Source organism: Cyanistes caeruleus, chromosome 20 (assembly GCF_971803275.1).
Source record: "Cyanistes caeruleus chromosome 20, bCyaCae1.hap1.1, whole genome shotgun sequence".
Lineage (NCBI taxonomy): Eukaryota > Metazoa > Chordata > Aves > Passeriformes > Paridae > Cyanistes > Cyanistes caeruleus.
The window spans coordinates 5,854,118-5,873,150 of NC_141720.1; the positions used below are offsets into that span (position 1 = coordinate 5,854,118).

At 52.8% G+C, this 19,033-nt stretch overlaps 1 protein-coding gene across 1 annotated transcript; it reads right to left on the reverse strand.

The window, feature by feature from the left end:
• Positions 1-421: 421 nt before the first annotated feature.
• On the reverse strand, positions 422-13,297 carry FAM78A (family with sequence similarity 78 member A). Its single transcript, XM_023938213.2, has 2 exons — positions 12,169-13,297; positions 422-4,882 (listed from the first exon to the last, which is right to left on the reverse strand). The coding sequence occupies exons 1-2, from the start codon at positions 12,429-12,431 to the stop codon at positions 4,354-4,356; spliced, it is 792 nt and encodes a 263-aa protein (XP_023793981.1). The 5' UTR covers positions 12,432-13,297; the 3' UTR covers positions 422-4,353.
• Between the last annotated feature and the right edge of the window lie 5,736 nt (positions 13,298-19,033).

Here is a 19,033-nt window from a genome sequence, read left to right on the forward strand (position 1 = left end):
TCACTGGAAAGCAAACAAAACCTGAACGTGGAAGTTTTTGGGAGCAGGCAGGGAATAATGGAATGAATACAGGTGGTGTTTGAAAATCACGGACTGCAGCAGCTTCCACCCTCTCCTGTGCCCAGATGTGGTGATTACAGAGAACATCTGCCCGGTTTTTGCTAAATAAGCTCGTGGTGTCAGGAAATCAAAGTTCAGCCACCGCCTGCTCCGGCCGGGCCGGGATGCGCTGCAGCCTGGTGATGAAAAATGCAGGATGTTGGCTGGTGCTTTTCACCAGAAACCTCCCGGCTGTGTCTGCTGCAGTCCCAGAGCTGACACGGAGAGAGAACTGGTGGTAAATAGGGCTCTTATCGCTGCCTCGAAACGTGAGCCATTTGTTTAAAAACAGCCACCGCCCAAACGACTCCAGGCAGACGCGTTTGAAAATTTCACTTTATTTCTCTGTCTCTTATAAAAGCAGGGTTTTGTTTTTTTACATCTCTGTAAGTGTCCAGACTCGGTACATCTTGGTTTTGTTTTCACAGTATCTCTGCTAGACCAAGGATGATTCTTATTGCTGCGCCGGGAGCCAGGGCAGGAGGGACGGCGGTGCCTCCCCTTCCCTCCCCCGGGCTGGAGCCAGCCTGGCACCGGTTCCGCAGGTCTCCAGCCCTCCCAAAGGTGCTGAGGGGCTGCCCTGACTCCCCGAGGGGCTGCCCCTCTCTTCCCACGCTCATCTCGGTGTCAAGGGTAAAAAAGGAGAAGCACGAGGTCTGTGACCCACTCGGCGCCTTGGCTGTGCTGGGCAGCCCCTGGCCGGCCCTGGCTGTAGGTGAGGGTCTGGGTCAGGGCTGCTGCCCACCCTGGGAGCTGTGACAGGGATGGCCAGGCTGCACTCTGAGCCCCTGTGGGGATTTGGGTCTATAAGGAGCTGAGAGCATCACTGTTGGGAAGGGTGAGGCAGAGACAGGCTCACGTTCATCCCGTGTCGGTGCCCCAACACCTCCCCAGTGTATCCTTTGTGTATTCCTGGTTCTGCAAAAAGCTGCCAGAGAATGAGCTTGATTCACCTCTGCTCATTTACCACTCTGCCCTGGGTCCCCAGAGATTTAAGTCCCCACTGGAACCCTGTCGATCAATCCCTGTTCTAACCACATGGCCATTGACCAGCTATAGCAACAGTGATGTCTTAGAGCCCCTGTTACTTCCATCCATCCATCCATCCATCCATCCATCCATCCATCCATCCATCCATCCATCCATCCTTCCTGTTGTAGACAATCTGTCCCCATCAGTTTTGTAATGAACCAGCATTGGAAAAACATCACTTTTAATCACAATGCATGAAATCTCAAAAGAGGCAGCATCTCTCTCTGTGCCATGTCTGGTGATGCAGATGGAGGTGAAGGGGCACGTTTTGACCTAGGCACGGGATAAAGGCATTCTTTGGGAAGGGAGAAGTCCATGCAAAGCTGACCCCAACATGAAATTTGAATTTTGTATTTACTGCTTAGCTGGGTCCGTTCAGTGCAACAGGACAAATTAGCCAGGAGGTTACTCTCAGATTGCATGGATGTATCCAGTCCACCAGGTAGAGGGAATAGGAGGAACCAGATTTACTTAATGCACTGGGAGACTAAGTCCAACACAAAGCTAAGTGGAAAAGGACATAGGTGTTCCCTGAATGTGGTTTTTGGTGACTGAGAAGAAATCTTTCCTTGGAATTCCTTCATGCAGCTAATTAAGACAACTGGGTCCAATTCCTTCAACCCAGACTGACATCAGTGAGAACTGTAAGTACTCAGCACCTGGAGACAAAGTGAATACCAGACACAAATACCCCTTCTGCTCCCACCCGTGGGACTCAGCAGCAGCCAGGATGCGTGAGAGCTTGATCAGCTATTCACCCACAGCTCAGAGTTCGTCCTCTTCTGCGTGTATTGCCTTGGAGAAAATACAGACAAGTCCCAAAGGGCTGTGCCAGTGGAGCTATAGTTGGATCTGAATTCAGGAAAGAAAACAGAGTTTAATACAGAGAGTGACTGTGCAAGTCCAAGTCTCCCTATCTTCATCCTTTATAGTCCCAAAGCCGAGATTTAGGCACCCTTTGGCTTGTGGATTTGGGTTTGATCCAGTCCAGTCGTTTACAAGCCAGACTTCCCACCTCGGAGCTCTGCCCATGGAAAGGAGCAGCTCGGTGGCTGAGCATCTCTGAAAGCCAGTGGTGGAGGAGGGTGGGCTCCCCTGGAGACAGGGGAATGGCTGCAGGGCCCCAGGATCCTTGTTTGCTGGTTTGAGGCTGTCTTGGTGGAGGACACAACTTCTGGCCGTGCGTTCCCTGGGCAGGAGGTGTTCTTGAACCTGTTGCCAAAGGAGGTGGTGTGGCTGTGGAGAAGTGAGGAAGGAGAATTTCTGGCTGGTAACGTCCCATGTGGAAGATGAGGGCAGGAATAGCAGCTAATTGGTGCCTCTCTGAGGAGAGAGCCTTTTGAGCAGCGTGTGTGGGGTTGTGAGACCAGTTCAGACCAGCTCAGCAGGGCCAGGCTTGTACCTGGCATGCAGAACTCTCCTTAGTCCCAGCTCTTGAGGCAAGTTATAAATAGGAGGAAGAAATATTTTCTAGGGGAAGGAGCTGAAGAAGGAAGTGATCTGCCTCAGGCCATGTGCTGGAGCAGGGCAGATCCTCCACTCCCCATCCTGTGCCCTGGCCTCCAGGTGCCACCTCTACCACAGAACTTCCTCTGCCTTCAAACCCATCCCTCCCATTCAAAAGGTTCTTCTGCCTCATCTGCTTTGCAGAAGCGCATCTGGTTATCTCAGCAGCCATCTAGTTCTTATTAAAACCAACAGGTTTCACCTCCTCCTCCAAATGCTCCTCCCTCACTGAGGATCCACACACAAGGCTCAGGTATTGCCCTGCCTGCACCTTCTCCTGCATTACCCTTTGCTACAATGGATGTTTGGGCCATGACAGACAGGGACAGTGTCATGGTCCTGTCTGTACCTCGTTCCTGAAGGTCAGGAACGATCATGAGGTCATTGGGAATGATCTACTTAACCCAATGTGATTTGTTACCACAAGAGGAAGAGTTTTCCTCGGCTGTTGCTGCTGTGATTACTGGGAGCGGGTCCCTGTTATTTTCAGATGTGGCTGCTCCTGAACTCCAGCTCTTAGTTCTGTAAGAACTGGGTAGTTGAGTGGGTAAGATCTGTCCTCGCTGACACCTGTGTGTCTCCAGTGACTTCAGAAGGATCCTTTTGATATCCTGCTCCTTGTACAGCACCGCCATTGGGATTTCACCAGCCAACGGGGCGACAGAGCTCCACCCGGCAACAGCAGAGCCTTGGCTCTTATCCATGAGAAGGTGAGGCTGTGGGCTAGCTGGGAAAACATCTGTGTGTCCTAAAGACAAACCCAGTGGGACATCCCCCCCCCCGCCTTGATTGGTGTTGACTTCCAGGGCCACAATTCCAGCTGTGAGGTTATTCCATATTAAACTGCTAACGGGAGGCTGAGGTCACCACTGGTGAGCAGCACGAGGAGCTCCCAACCCCTCCTGCAAAGCAGGGAGGTGGCCTGGGAGCTTCCCCTTGAGAGCCATCCAACAGCAGGTTTGTTATTTGCATTGCTTTGAAACTGAGATTATTTCCGTGCTTCCTTGTTCCAGGTTTTAAAAATAGGAAGATTTTTCTTGCTTCTTCCAGTTTCGTGCTGTTTTCGTCCATCAGCTCGTGCCATGCTGACAATCTATTCCTTGTTCCAAAACTTTTTCTCCAGAATTCTGTAGAAAGGACATTCTGCCTGGTGGCATTTTTGTTGGTTTTTTTGTCAAACATAGCTTTAAGGCAAAAGTTTGGCAATGCAAAGCAAAGTCTACATAAGGCCGCATGACTTGGATTTGCAACTCAGAACCTTACAGCTTAAAAAAAAATACCTTATCTTAAATAGTCAACTTTTTGCTCCAGGAACTTGTTTCGTTCTCAACCAAAAAGAAAAAAAAAAAAAAAAATTCTTAAAATCCCAAATAAAATGTTCTTATTGTTTTGGGCAGTTCTGGACAAGCTAATGAGACTGAAGTTCAAACGGGAACTAAAGTAGGGAAGAAAAAAAAAGCTATAGGGTAGACATCAGTGTTAGTTTCTTCCCTTAGGAATCCAGTGATGAGACAGACCCAGTCCAAGGTCTCCTCTTTAGCTTTAGCACAGTGAAATCCGTCCCAATGGGAGAAGGTAGAATGGTTGCATTTGTTGAATGAATAAAAAGTGCATTTTGATTTTGCTCAGATTATACGTGTGTATCCTAATACCTAAGTGATTGTTTTGCTTCGGGTTTAGTTTTCTCCCTTTCGGTGCCGGGACGCCAGGTGTGTATTATCGATGTTTCGGGGGTATCACCACGAGTGGTGGTCCATCCTTTGGCCTCCACATGAGTACCTGAGCATCATTGGCATTGGGTTTGACAAGGGCACTGGGTGGTATTGGCTCATTCTTGCTGAGGACCTGGGGCTGCTCTTGGGCAGAGGGCTCCTGCAGCTTGGCACGCTGCCCCAGGGGCCTGCTGGGGTTCACCTCGATGCCCAGCCTCATGCGCCATTTGATAGTCTGCAAGGTCACCATCTCGTTGGTGGCCGTGTTGGTTGCCACCAGCCAGGTGGTGAAGCTCTGATCCCGGTGGATGCTTGTGAGCTTGGCCACGTTGCTGTCGCTGACGGGCACCGCCCACGTCACGCTCGGGTAGAAGTTGTCGTTCATGCTGATGTTGAACTTGGACTCCTTCTTGGTGGGACCCACGATGGTGCAGGTTTCTGTGGTGTTCCCGTACCAGGGATAGTTCACTCCGTCTGAGTCACTGATGGCCTGGATTTTACCGTCCAGTAGATCTGGAAGCTCCCAACTCGACCTGCCATAATCAATAGCAAATTATGGACAATGCATTAATTAATTAGTTTAGAAACATGCTGGACTTTAGAAAGGAGAGGGAAGAGCTGTGGATGCATTCCCTCTCCAGCTTTTACTGCAATTTGTGTCCTTCATGCCATCCTGCCACGAAAAGCATCCTTCTCATCAGGCCTGCTCTCAATCTGCTCATCCCCTAAATTTCTCTCTGGATGAGCCACTGTTCCTCCCCGCTCTCTGCCTGGTGCTGGCAGTGTAACCCATCCTCCTCCAGCCTTTGGAAGGACCCAGCCTGAGGGCTGCAGAGCGGGCTCTGGGCTGGGGATGGTGTTACAGTAATCAGAGAGCCCGAGGCCGAGCTGCTTGTAAAACTGCCTGCACCTCTCACCTGCGAGAGGGACAGAAAGGTCACTGTTTCTAGCAGGAATATAAGTGAAAACAGTCCCCTGTCGCCTGGTACTGCTGATGCACAACTTGAAGTGGGATTTTTCATTAACTTCCAGTTTATTTTTTATGATTATATTTGCCAATAGAAGCAAACTGCTGTAAATGTCTCAGAAGAAGTGTTGGATGTTTGCTCTGAGACAGCAGAACCACAGATCACTTGCTCAGTGCACACCAGCTGTTTTAAGGACAGTCTTTTACAAACCAGGCTGGCAGACGTGGCTCTCATGTACCTTCTCCCTCTTGCTCATGAATCAGCACTCCCCACCACCAGTGGGGATGATGATGGTGGCAGAAGGGACTGGGTGGCAGCAGCGGTGGCGTTTGCACCTGACCCTGCCATAGGACTGGCTGTGCTCCAGTCCCCCAAGCCTTGTGGCTCCCTGCTGCAGGCTGGGAAATGATTTATCTTGGAGAGACACAGAGGGGACGCCCTGAGGCTCGTCAGGGTCAGGGTGACTGTCCAAGCCTTTCATAAGTCTGGTGCTGCAGTTTAAAATAGCCCCTTGATTGCAGAGGAGGCTGTGGCTGGGGGTACTCGTCGGCCTGGCTGGCTCTTACACAGCTCTGGGATGAGCTGCTCTGGCCAGGACTGATGTGACCGTCTGGTAAGGTTGTTTTGACTGTTAATTAGTTAATGACCGTGAAGTGCCTCCATGTTTGTACCCGCTGGATCGTTCAGCACTTAGCTGTGTCTGGCTCTGGCTAGAGGATACCGTGGGGGATTTAAAGGTCTCATTTATCTTTTTTTCATGCGAGCAGGGGGTCCCGGCAAACACCTCCCCAGCGGGAGATGAAGTGTGAGACAGGAGGTGGGGTGCCCCGGGGGCTGCAGGGATGCTGGGAGCAGCAGGAGCAGGGGATGCTCTGAGCATCAGGACCGGGGGATGCAGGGATGCTCTGAGCATCAGGACCAGGGGTTATGCAAGCACATCATCTCCCTGCACAGATTTGCAGGCTGCTGTCAGCTCCAGCACCGCAGCTGCAGCAATCCCTTCCTCCCGAGCTCATTGCCAGCAGGCAGAGGGAGTCCTTTCCCTGGAAGAAAATTTTTAGTGAAGGCAGCCAAAAGGAGATCCCTGAGCAGTTCTGCCAGGACCCTTGTGCACTGCAGAGCTCTTCATACGCTCTGCTCTGCAAACTGGAGTCATCCTGGCTCAGCAGCCCTCACGCCCACCAGGCAGAGCTGAGCAGGGGAAGGCTCTGGGAAGGCTCTGGGAAGGCTCTGGGAAGGCTCTGGGAAGGCTCTGGGAAGGCTCTGGAGATGCTGGGTGACCCAGCCCTTGCCGATGGATGAGTGGAGGTCGAGCTCTGCTTCACAGCCCAGCTCCGAAACCCCATCTGGGGGCTCTTCTCTCCCTTTCAGCCACTGGTTTAGGATTACTTTCCATACCATGACCAGCACTCAGCTTGGCTGTCAGCCAGGGATGAGGGGTGACAGTGTCCCTGAGGTTGACTCTGAGGTGACAGGCGTGGTGCAGCCACAGCATCTCTGCAGGTACAGGGGTGCCAAACCAGGAGCTGAGATATCAGTGAGGGTGATCACCCTCCTGGGCTGCTCCAGCCTACTGAGATCAGAGCTGGTGAGAGAATGGCAGGAGAACCTGGTAGAGTATGCTCAGTAAATGCAGGTCCTCTAAGATCTGCTTGTCACTGTCTTCATTCCCAGTGCCCCAGCTCAGTTTGGAATTGCGGGAGCTTCTCAGGATTTGCCCAGGATTTAAACAAGAGCCCAAATGTGGAGCTGTGTCGGGGCCCAAGCAGGATGGTGCCTGCAGAGCCTGCAGCATCCCAGGACAAGGCTGAGCGTGGCTGGGCTGAGGGTGGCCCAGGAGGGCACCCAGCTTGAGGGAAGGCGTGGGCCAGAATGGGGAAGGAGAAACCGGCCTGTGTTTCTTCACAGAGCAGGCTGTGCCTAATTCTAGCCAGTGTGGTTAACCCCAGGGTTTCAAAACCATCATGCTTCATCTGCACAGCTTGGAATGAGCAGGAAAACGATGCCTCATGATGATCCCATGACTGGAGCAGAGCAGAGGCTGCATGGTGGTTGCTGCTGGTGGCTGCCCCTCACCAGGCGCTACAGCAAAGCCTCTGTGCCAGCCAGGCTGGCAGCCTCTGCTTGCAGAGTGTGTCCATGCTAAATAATGTGCCAACAACTGGATGATTTTGGAAAGAATGCTGTGGAATGATCTTTGGCTGCATCAGCATCTTTCTCTGGTAGTGTCGAGCCAAGGAGAGACCAGAAAGTGCCCAGTAAACACTTTGCTGACAATAGCAGGAAGGAGGCATGAAAAGAAACGAAGCTATCTGGTTTCATGGGTTCACTGATCAGCTCCAAGATCAGTAGGTTCTGGCTTATAACACTGACAAGCCTGTTTCTGCCTCTTCTGAAACCTTCAGAATCAGTGTGGGCATCGCCAGAGACTGGAGCTGCCAAGAAACCTCTCTCAGCAAATGTCTTCTTGCTACCAGAAGGAACTTTGAGCTATTTCTTGTGGCACAACCAGAGCCCTGCTGCTGACAGCCAAGGAGCTTTATGTAGGTTTTAGCTTCCCAGCCCTCATTCAGACACATTTTTTCCTATTCTGTCACACGGAATGAATCTCCCAGCTCATCCTGAGCTCCCAGGTACCTGTCCCACAGCACCCACCAGGGCAGTGACAGCAAACCCAGCACAGCAGCCTCCAGCCCTGGGCATCCAGCAGTCTGGATACATCCAGGTGACCTTTCCAGACAGGCACCAGGCACTATTGCATCCTCAGCTCTAATTGCTTAAAGCCAGCTCCTAATTAGTCACAGGCCAGATGGACTTGCACAACCTTGTGCTTTCCAACACCTTCCTCTTCCACGCTCCCTAAATAAGAGCAGCCCCTCTGGGACACAGCCCCTGCCTGGTGCATGGACCAGGGCCATGTGTGGGTGCAGTGAAACTCTGTCTCAGGCATTTCACATCCCTGCTCTTGCCTCCATCCACACTGGCCTGCACTGGGGACTCACAGAGAGAGAGAAAACCTGATAGCCAGAGCTGCTTAATTTTAAATTCTCCTTTACAGTGCCCCTCTCACCTACTCCAGCATGTCAGGCAAGTCAAGGCAGGGTTAGAGTGAAGAACAGGAAGGAAATTTAAGATGTTGTTCCTCAGCTGACAGAGCTGTGCTGCTGTGGTCCCTCTTCCTCCCACCCTCCAGCTGTGTGTTCCTGCCTCATCTCGTGAACCAGCAGCTGTGGCTGATGGCTGGGTCAGGGAGTAAAGCTAGCACAAAACTGGCATTAGGAAAAAGGGAACAATTTCTGCTGGTTTAGGGGAGCAGACTCAAGTCCAACAGGACAAAGCATGTAGCTAGGCTAAGGTGGGTGCTCACAGCACAAGTGAGATCCAGGGGCCATTGCAGGGCAGCAAAGCCTTTTCCTCAAAATCCCCGGAGGGGTAAATTCCCACAGTGAACTGACCTCCCTTCACTTTCTTTGGAAAAGATACCCTTGTGATTTTTTGATTGTGTCCTCCATCCTGGGGACTGGGGGTTTATTCTCTTGACAAGTTGAGTTCATTATGTCCCTGCTGCAGGGCATGGAAGATTTAATCTCACCAGGGAGAGATGCCTGGGAAGATGGAGTGATGATGTAAGGATGCAAGTGCCCCATCAGGTCTTTCAGGGGGAGAAACATGCACACAAAACTCCAGATTCTTAGCTGATCATATTCCAACTCCAATTTATTTATCTCTCTCTTCTGCATATCTCCATCTGCACGGCTTCTTGCACATCTCCATGGAGATGAAGAAGGCTGGATAATGCCATTCCAGCATGGCCCAGCTGCTGACACAGGTTCCACCAAGTGCAGAAACAGTCCCCACCCCAGGAGATGCCAGCAGGGACCTGGTCCAGCTGCTCCTGCCCAGGTCACAGCTCTGGCCTGATCCTGATGCCTCTCTCTGCACAGCAGCATCCTGCCCTAAGGACAAGGGTAAAATCCTGCATGGGAGGAACAGCAATACCAGCCGTGGGGTGAACAGGAGTTTGCCCCAGTCCTGCACAGAGAAGGGTCAGAGAACACATCCACATCCTCATGCTGGGGGTTTTCATGTTCCCTGCAGCCTCTACTGACTCACATGTAAAGTAATGCCAGCACTTATGTATTATCTGAGCTTTAATTCTCACCCTTTCAATTTAAAAATACTGCATTTAGCCCCCAAATTGTCAGTGCCACTTTAAATGTGCGTGTCTAAATTATCCCCTCTGTAGCTCCCATCCCTATAGCAGCATTATGCACAACTCCATCTGCTCCAGTATTTCTCAGCTGTTTCCATCCTCAATGTAATGGCCAGCTTATGCACAGCTAACAACTTCCCAGCAGAGAAGTGAAAAATTAATCCAAAGCCTGCTGTAAGTATTGGTGCTTCAGTTGGATGACTGATTTTTGATTATTTCGGGTTTTTTGTTTACTGGTCACCACAGGGGTTAAAAACATGGATGTGGCAGTAGCCTCTCCCTATCATGGAAAGTTGGGGACTCTGTTGGCATCAATTGATGCAGCTCTGTGGAGGTCAGTGGGATTACATGGAGTTACACCAGCTAAAGCTTGGCCCATCCTTTCTCTTAGGTTTGAGTCCTGTCTCTCTCTCTCTCTCTCTCTGTAAAGGTCTTCCAAGCCCATGTTTCAATGGCATTGAAGAGGCCTTTCCTCCTAAATGCTTTTATTTATAGCCTTCAGATGGCAATGAGTCTATAGAAAGAGAGTGCAGGAACAGACTAATTCCTGCTTGTGTTCGGGTAACATTTTTTTTATTATTATTGGTATCAGTTAAATGTCAATGAACCTCCTAGGGAAAAATCTTTGTTTCCACGATTTTCTAGCTAAAAGCTCTCACACATAGCTGCAGTGTTTAATTCTACCTGTTTACAGCAGCAGCTACTACTCCTTTTTTTTTTTTTTTTTCTGTCCCAAAACATTCCAGCAAGGGCAGGCTGAACCAAATCCTTGTTTTAAACACAGGGCAACTCAGGTGCAGGGAAATAAAAGGCCATACTGCCCAGAGCAGCACTGGCAGCATCACTCTACCCAGTCCTCTCTATTTCAGTGCATCTGAGCTGTATTTGTATAAAGTGGACTTTCCTATTTTCCTTTGCAGCTGGTCGCTAAAGACAGGATTCCTAAATGAGCTGGAGAATTACACATGCAAATCCCAAAGGCCTGGAATTGGGAACATCTGAGCAACAAACTGTCCTTGCTAAAGACGCTGTTGGAGCCAAAAAGCCTACAGATTTCAGGCCCGCTGTAAACACTTTTAAAATCCAAGATCAGCCTGTCTGCACTGCTGGTGTTTGCCAGGTGCCAGTTCGCTTCTCGAGGAAGTTTCTGCTTGAGCAGAGAGGGGACACGGGGACAGGAGAGGGGCAGCCTGTGGCTTCGGGCTGCTCCTCCCGTGCCCTTCCCTGGGGCCGCATCTCGCAGCCCGTCCGTGCGATGCCGAGATGCTGAGCCCGTGTCCTGAGAGGCAGGCAGGCAGGCAGGGAGGGAGGGAGGGCCGGGCTGTGCGTGCAGATGTTCAGGAAAGCGCTGCATTCAGCCAGTCCTGCTCTCCAGCCCGCCTGTCCCCCTCCTCCCGCAGCGCTCCTCATCCAGCTTTAGCTGACCCCAGGGACCCAGCCGGCATCTCCCTGACTCCGGGGCACTCGGGATGAGCAGGGAGAGGATTGCTCACACCTGACCTTCCCGTCCTTCCTCCCTCACCCCCAGAGACTGGGCAGCATCAGCACCTCCAGGCACTGACCCATCTGCCAGCGCTGGCTCTGCAGCCAGCTTCTGTCCAGCCAGACACATTTCTGCTGCACCAGGAGGCTGCACCTGGTGCTGCCCAGCACTGTGAGCTGCAGAATTGCTCTTCTGTGCAGGCATTTGGGGATCAGGTGCTGGTTTAGCTGTGGGCCAAAGCCTGCAGCGTTTGGAGAACAAGCTGGTGGGGGACTGGGGAGAGATGACTTTTCAGGGCAGGGAGGTGACATTCTGATTGACTCATTCCTATCTCACTATGACTATCTGACCAGTAACAGGGGATTCTTGGTGTGCAAACAGCCCCTGGACTCTCCCCACCTCACACACATACCTATCTATTCCCTTTCACATTACCCAGAAAGGAGGGTAACGTGAAATTTGCACCCTGCTCCAAGGTGATGCAGACAGTTTAACTACCAACGGGTTAAATGCAGCTTGTGCTTTCCCGTGGGCTGCCTGCTACTGTGGGCAAAGCAAGCAGGATTCCTCCAGTGACGTTAAATGTGCTCCCAAAGCTGGTGGGCTACCGAGCTCCCAGCCACGGCTCACTGCAGCAGCAGCAGCACAGCACAGCAGGGACGGCTCCGTGCCACAAGTGTCAGCCCTCAGCTCTCCCCGGGGCTGCTCAAGGCACAGTTTGGGGATGGGGAGGGAGGGATGCAGGCAAGAGGAGCTGGAGGTCAGGAGAAGCACTCCTGTCAAACATGTGTCAAAGCAGGGGTGCCTGTAGTGGCAGAGCTGCTCCCGGGGTTTTAGGGCTTGTGTGCAGCCCAAAAGCTGCTGTGAAATAATGCTGCTTTGGGGTTCCTACCAGAACAAGTGGGGTTTGGCTGGGGCAAATTATGGCAAATCCCCATTCGAAGAGAAGAACACCCACTGCTTTAAAAGGACAGGGACAATCTTGCCTGTATTTTAAACACATGGGGAAGTCCTGTTAAGTTTAAGAGGGGCTGGGTTTTTAAATATGGATTATAATTTTTGGCTTCACCCACTATTTCCCAACCAGGCCAAGGTCCCCTCGCTCCCTCTTCCCGCGAGGCAAACGCACCTGCACGCGCTCTTGAAAATACTTACATTCCCTGTTCCCCGTAGTGATTGTAAAATTCCATGTGGCTGCAAGCCTGGATCCAGCCCACGATCCAGGTCTCCTTCTTGGGAAGAGGGGGCACCAACACTTGCGCAGAGGCTCGGAAGTGAGGGGTCCGGTAGCGCAGGACCACGCTGGAGGACTCGTCGATGCTGGTGGGAATGGGATCAATGGAGGCTTTGACTTCAATCACTGAAATACTTTCCCGGAAAACTTTGGATTTGCAGCTAATACTCTGAATACAGCCCATGGCATACCCCGAGTACAGTCCAACGCAGCTCCTGGGGTACTCCAGCAATCCTGGGGAATATTAGGCATTGAAATTATCTGGTGCTAGATCAATTACAGATCTTCTTGGTTTTGTACTTTCAAAACTGATATCCATAGGATAGAAAATTCGTCATGTAAAGCCTTAATTTGAATATCTATCTTACAAGTACTGCTTCTATTTTTGAGGTTAGCTGCGCTTCAGAAGCAAAAGGGCCTTTAAAATTTCTTTCCCCTTTTAATGACCCATTAAATCTCTTGCTCCAACACTCTTTGGGTTAAAAAAAAAGTCTCTTGAGTTCAATAAATAAAGGTGGTGTTCTTAGCTGATATATTTAGTCCTTCCTTTGCTCAGATGCGGTCTGTCATTCACCATCAAACATAGGACTAGCCGGTATTTCCCTTTATTCTTTGGATGAAAAGCAGAATGTTGATAGACAAATCTATATAAATAATGAAATAGTTTTTAGCCCCAGCTTGTCACAACCGGTGTGGATTTCCACTTCCTGACTTGCAGTTGTTCATAACTTCCTTTCGCACAAAATTACAATAATAACAGAAAGAAACGACGGCTGGAAAATGCAAAAAGTCGCCAAATCTCCGATTCTGGAGGCTCCTCCGCCAGCGATGTCTGGGCTTTGGGGATTAATTTATTTATTTTTTTTTTTTTCCTTCTCCTTGGAAATAGCCGGTGTCAGAGGGAAGCGGCCGCGGTGCCGGTGGCGGCTCCGGGAGCGCAGCGGGGCAGGCGGCGATGGAGCCTCCCCCGCGGCCGCCGGGGCCGCGCCGCTCCGCGCCCGCTCAGCGCCGCCGAACCGCCGCCCGTGACATCCCCCGCCACGCACCGGCCCCGGGGCGCCGCTCCCCTTCCTCCTCCTCCTCCTCCTCCTCCTCCTCCTCTCGGCGAGCGGCTCTCCGCAGGGGTGTCCGACCTTCCTCCTCCTCCTCCTCCTGCCGCCGCTGCTGCCGCCGCTCCCGGGCGAGCCGGCTGTGGCTCAGCCTGCGGGGCTCATGGGCGGCCGGCGGGGCTGCCCCGCACACGCGTGGGCCCCGCAGGGCGTCAGAGCATCCCGGGGAGCCGCGGCGAGCCCCGGCCGCGCCGCCGAGCCCCGGCTCCTGCGCTGCGGGGGCGAGCAGCGGCGCGGGGCGGGGGGGAGGCTCCTTCTCTCGCTGGGTTTTTTTCCCCCTTCGCCTCTTTGCTGGCTGCCCGGGGAGGTGAGCGGAGCAGGATCGGTGCCTCCGCCTCCCGGCTGCCGCAGGCTTCCTCTCCCGCAATACATTCATGCACCCGGGGACGGCGCCGGCCCCGGCTCTGAGCCTCGCCGGGGGAGCGGGGGGGCGCGGGGGGGCTCCGGCTCCGCTCGCCGCCGCAGCATCAAAAAGGCAGCGGGGTCAAACTTTGCAGAAACTCGCTCGCAGCCCCTCGGTGCCCCCGGGCGTGCCCCGCCGGCCGGCCGGGCAGGGAGCGCCGCATGCCCGCGGCTCCGCGGCCCCAGCGGCACCGGCTGCGGCTCCCCCCGCCGCCCCGTCCTCCCTCCTTCGCCCAGTCCCATCCCTCCCCCTGTATTTCGCTTTTAAACTGCAGCTGTTGAAGCTAAACCTCCTTTGCAAAAAAACCCAGCATTTCCTCCCACATGTCCGTGAATTGTGGGTAATGTAGTTTTTTATTTTAGAAACGCCTTTTTTTTGTTAATCTTCCCCCCCCCCCCCCATCTTTTAATTTCACTGCAACGTCCTTTTTCTTGGGTTTTCGGATTAAGATCTTCTTCTCCTGGCTGGAGTCTGCCAGGTAGATTTGGTACCAACCAAAGGGCACCAGAGGGGATGATCTCCTTATCTGCAGAACCTGTAGCCCTAGGTCGAATGGGCTGTGATTCCAGCAAGGAATAATGTAAAGCTCTCCTCGGGAGCAGCTGGAACAGGCAGTGAGAAGCGTCTGAGGTAGCAGTGGCCTGTGGGAAAGTTGTAAACTTCTATCACAGGCAGTTTTAGGAGTGATGCTGCCAGCAGGTCCTGCTGGCCATCAGCTGGCCAAGGATCTGAGCACAGGGAAGGTGAAACAGTCTGGCTTTTCAGCAATAGCTAATGGACATCAGGCCTTGAGAGTGTGTCCTCTGTCACTTGTTTCTAAATAGGAAACCTGGGGAAATGAGGGGTAAAAATCTCTTTGCTGGTGCTGCTCGTGGTGTGGCACCACAACGCCTTTTAGTCCTTCCCACCCTGCGCTCTCAGCAGGCTGGATTAGCCCTTAGCAGGTAGTAGAGACAGGGAGCTACCAAGTGATCCTAACAAGTGAATGTCACAGAATGAGGGGAGGCAGATTTGCTCCTTTCCACCCACAGCAAGTGGAAAAAACACAGTTTATTGTCATGTTTTCCCTCCTCACGTGTTTCTCAAAGCATTGAGAAGTATTTATTTTAAACTTCCCAGTTGCTGTGAAAGGCACAATTTAGTCACTAGTCCTGTGACAGAAAGAAACACTAAGAACCCACTCAAGTTACAAGCCACTTACTATCATGTAGTACAAGGAAGAATGAAATTAGCATCTTCCGAATGAAATATCCAGCAGCCTCCAGAAGGTGCTGAAATCCTTTGACATTTCCAAGACTCTTTCACACTTTTCAAACAAGCTTGTCACAGTTTCCCAGAGCATCATAAGTCTGGTGAAACTGCATATTCTGCAACTCTAGTTTTACTAAAGCTTCAGCCAGGTCTTGCTTCAACTTGGCTGTCTCTGGTGCTCTGGTCAACTAGGAAATTGCATTATCTCATTCTAATTGAATCAGCTCTTCAGATGGAGTTTTTGTTGGGTTTTGGTTGTGCCTGTCTGCATCGAGCTGCTGTGAGGCATCAGCACATCACAACCCAGAGCAGCTGCTTTAAGCCACGTGCAGAAGGGCTCCTGTGCCTGAGCTCCTGCTTTTCTCTGATGGCATTGCTGGAGATGCCAGGCCAGGCTGTGACAAGTCTCAGGAGTGGCTGGTGATGCTATGAGTTGTTTCCTTCTGCTGTTCATCTGATGTACCTGATGTCTCCTCACAGCCTGGCCAAGCTCCGTTCCTGCGGCCGCTCCCCGCGGCCTGCACGGTGCCTCCGTGGCTTTCCAGCATTTTTTTCCAGGTTTATAAAGGACAGGGTCTCCTCTCACCAGCCCACCAGAGGCTGCATGCTGTAAATACTGCAGGATATTTTATTTTGCCCAAGCTTTTTAGTCCCTAGAAGAATCCCACCCAGCAACACTTGCTGGATGCACTTTGGTTTCAAGTGCTGCTTCTTTGGCCAGCTGCTGACAGAGGTTGGGATGCACCAACACTGCCAGTGAACTGCAGAGACAGGGGATGGGGCTGTCACTCCTGTCCCACCCACATTCCAGCACGGTTTGCTTGGCCATGCTGGCCGCTGACACCACATGTGGCCGTGGCTGTGCAGGGAATTGTGGCCAGCAGCCCTGGAGCCAGCAGCCCTGCCGGCAGGGTGAGTGAGACAGCAGGAGCACAGGCAGGGCTGGGCAGACTGGGCACAGGGAGAGTGCTGGATTTGTCCGTCTGGGCGTTCTCCCAGGTGCTGGATGACTCCTGTGGATCATGTGTCAGGACTGGAATAGCCCTGCTGGAGCAGGGAGCCTGTCTACAGGGATATTTATAAACCCCTGGGTTAGTGGCTGTTTTGTGGGATGGGGCTTGTCATGGCCTCAGTGGGATCAGGGATTTTCCTCTCCCAAGCTCAGTTTCTGCAGCTGGGACTGTCAGTGACAGCCCACCCGGCTGCAGGAGAGACCAGGCAGTTTTCCTTTCCCACTCCACCAGTGACAGGGGTTTTGCTGGCACTGCATCCCTCCCACGCTGCCCTTCCTGCTCAGGACTGGTGCTGGACTGCACGGCTGGAGTCTCACAAGGAGGCTGGGGCAGAGATATTCCCTCACATCAGTGTCAGCAGAAGAGACAGGCACCAGATTAAATTCAGTCCCAGGGTTTTCAAGGTATTTTTTAACCCGTGCCAGCTCCTGAGGAACACATTAAGCTGTAGCTCAGCATCCCTAGCACCAGACTGGGGAGGAGTCCCCCTGTTTCTGCAGAGTCCTGGCCACCAGAGCCTTTATCCCTGTGCCCACTGATATTTGCAGAGGCCCACAGAGCAGCAGCCTTGCACAGAGTGGGGAAATCTAGGAGGCCATGGCCTGGATGGAGGTGATGGCTGCAGCCAGGGGGAAGCAGTGCTGATGGTTCTGTGCCTGGCCAATGTCAGGTAGGCTGAGATTTTCCACATGCTGGGCAGTGGGATGAGGGCAGGCAGGTAGGGATGAGGTGCTGACTGTCCTGGAAGTGGCAGCATAGCCAGGGATTAGGCAGGAGCTGGTGAGTGTTGGTGATGTGGCAGCTCCTGTGTGATTTAAGGGCTGCCACAGCCCCACGAGGTACCTGAGCAGGAGAGGTTGTGTTTTATGGGCTGGGTAAGGGTGCCTGAGAAGGGAATGAGCTCTTCCTCCAGCTGGGATCACTGAATCACATGGTTTGGGTTGGAAGGCACCTTTAAAGGTCATTTAGTCCAACCCCCCCAGGCACTGGCAGAGACACCTTCCACGATCCCAGGCTGTTCCAAGCTTTGTCCAACCTTGCCCTTGATAACTTCCAGGGATGGGGCAGCCACAGCTTCACTCAGCAATCTGTGCCAGGGCCTCACCCTCCTCACTGTACAAAATGTCTTCCCAATATCCCATCTATCCCTGCTCTCTGGCAGTGTGAAGCCAGTCCTGTCCTCCCTTTCCAGCTCTCTTGGAGCCCCTTCAGGCCCTGGAAGGGGCTCTAGGGTCTCCCTGCTGCCTTTTCTCCTCCAGGCTGAACACCCCCAGCTCTCCCAGCCTGGCTCAAGAGCAGACTTGCTTCAGCTCCTGAAGCATCTCCATGGCCTCCTGTTGACACATTCCAACAGGTCCATGTCCTTTCTATGCTGGGGACCCCAGAGCTGGTCCAGTGCTCCAGGTGGGGTCTCACCAGAGCAGAGCAGAGAGGCAGAATCACCTCCCTTGACCAGGGATCAGTTCTGGGAGGGTATGAATCAGAAACAAATTGATGTATATTTATTTTCCCTTGAGGGGAGGAAAATACGAACAAAGCCCAGGATCTGAGACTCTTGCTTGTCCGAGCACTGCTGCCACCTGGATGTTCTATCAGCCAGGTACGGATGCACAGTTCACTGAGGGAATTTTGAGAGCTATGTATAAAAGTGCAAAGAAAATGTAAAATTTGTGTTATTATCTTTGGAAGCCAAAAAAATTGAGCTTTCATTTTAGCACTTAAACTCCCCAGTGCAGTTTGGACAAGACCTTTAAAGACACCTCGGTGCCCAATTCCCAGGGTTACCTGTGCAGCCACTGACCTCTGTAACTGGACAGTCGTGTAGGCAAATGTCACTGGCACCAAGAGATGTGGCTGCTCTGCTCCTCAATGAAATATCCATCTTCTCCAACTCTCCATCCACAGGGGATTTCCAGCCTATTTGCATAGGAATAATCCTGTTCCTGGAGCTCCTGTGGAGATCCCGTTGTCCAGGGAAGGTGATGGCAGTGCAGGTGACCTGGCTCAGCGTGTGCTGCAGCTGGGCTGTCACCCTGCAGGCAGGAGGAGGAGAGATGGATGGTGTCTCCCAGAGGTGCTGGAGGCTCAGATCCACTCAGCTGCTGTTCGGGGATGTAGCATGATCGTTCAGACCTGTGAACCGGAGCTGCAGGCTCTGGTGGGACGCTCCCAGGGGCTGCTCAGCAACGGGAGATGTCTCAGGGCCCCAGCTGCAGCGGGGAGGTGACAGCGATGGAGCACAGCGTGCGTGGCAGGAGGGACAGCAGGCATTCCCTGTCCTCCCTGGGGCCTGGCAGAGCCTTCCTCCTCCCCGTGCCGCGATGGCCATGCTGCTGGGGACACGGGCAGCGGCTGTCACCTGCGCTCAGCACGGGCTGGGTGACACCGCAGGGACACGTGCGGTATCGAGGCCACGCACGGCACCAGGGACAGGAGGATGGGAATTCATCAGCTGCTCCTTCCTGGGGAACCAGGAGGCAGGAGATGCTGCTCCTTCGTCCAGGAACGGGGTGAGTGATGGAAGGCGCTGCAGGGCGCACCCTGAGCGGGCAGGGAGGATGGGGTTTTAGTGGTGCTTGAAAGGTGTCCGTGCCAGGGGGAGGAGGGGGTATTTAGGGTGCCCAGGCAGGGGGGGGAGAAGTTGAAGAACAGATTAATCAGGAAGATTTGGGGGAGAGCTCCTTGACGGGAAGTGCCTGAGCAACACCCGGTCTTGGTGCTGCAAAGCCAGGTAGCACAGCCCCCCGGAGCCCCCCTGAGGAGGGGGATGCCATCATCTCCAGCTCTGACTCTGGTGCTGAAATGTGAATTGCAGCACAAAAAGAACTACGTTTCCCAGTTTCCCTTGCAGCCCAGGGGAATAAGCAATTGGAAGATTTAAATAGAGCAGGCCAGAAGCAACCAACCTTTGGCACAATGTTTTTCCCTCCTCTTCTTCATATCTATTGGCTGTCTAACCTTCTTCCCTGGCACTGGAGTGGCTGCCAAGCCTGGCATTAATTTTCCTTGC

Excerpts from the sequence above, each read along its gene's own strand:
- FAM78A (XM_023938213.2), bottom strand. The coding sequence starts at position 12,431 with ATGGGCTGTATTCAGAGTATTAGCTGCAAATCCAAAGTTTTCCGGGAA. Across the intron at positions 4,883-12,168 it reads CACTACGGGGAACAGGGAAT|GTCGAGTTGGGAGCTTCCAG; the intron begins GTAAGTATTTTC and ends TGATTATGGCAG.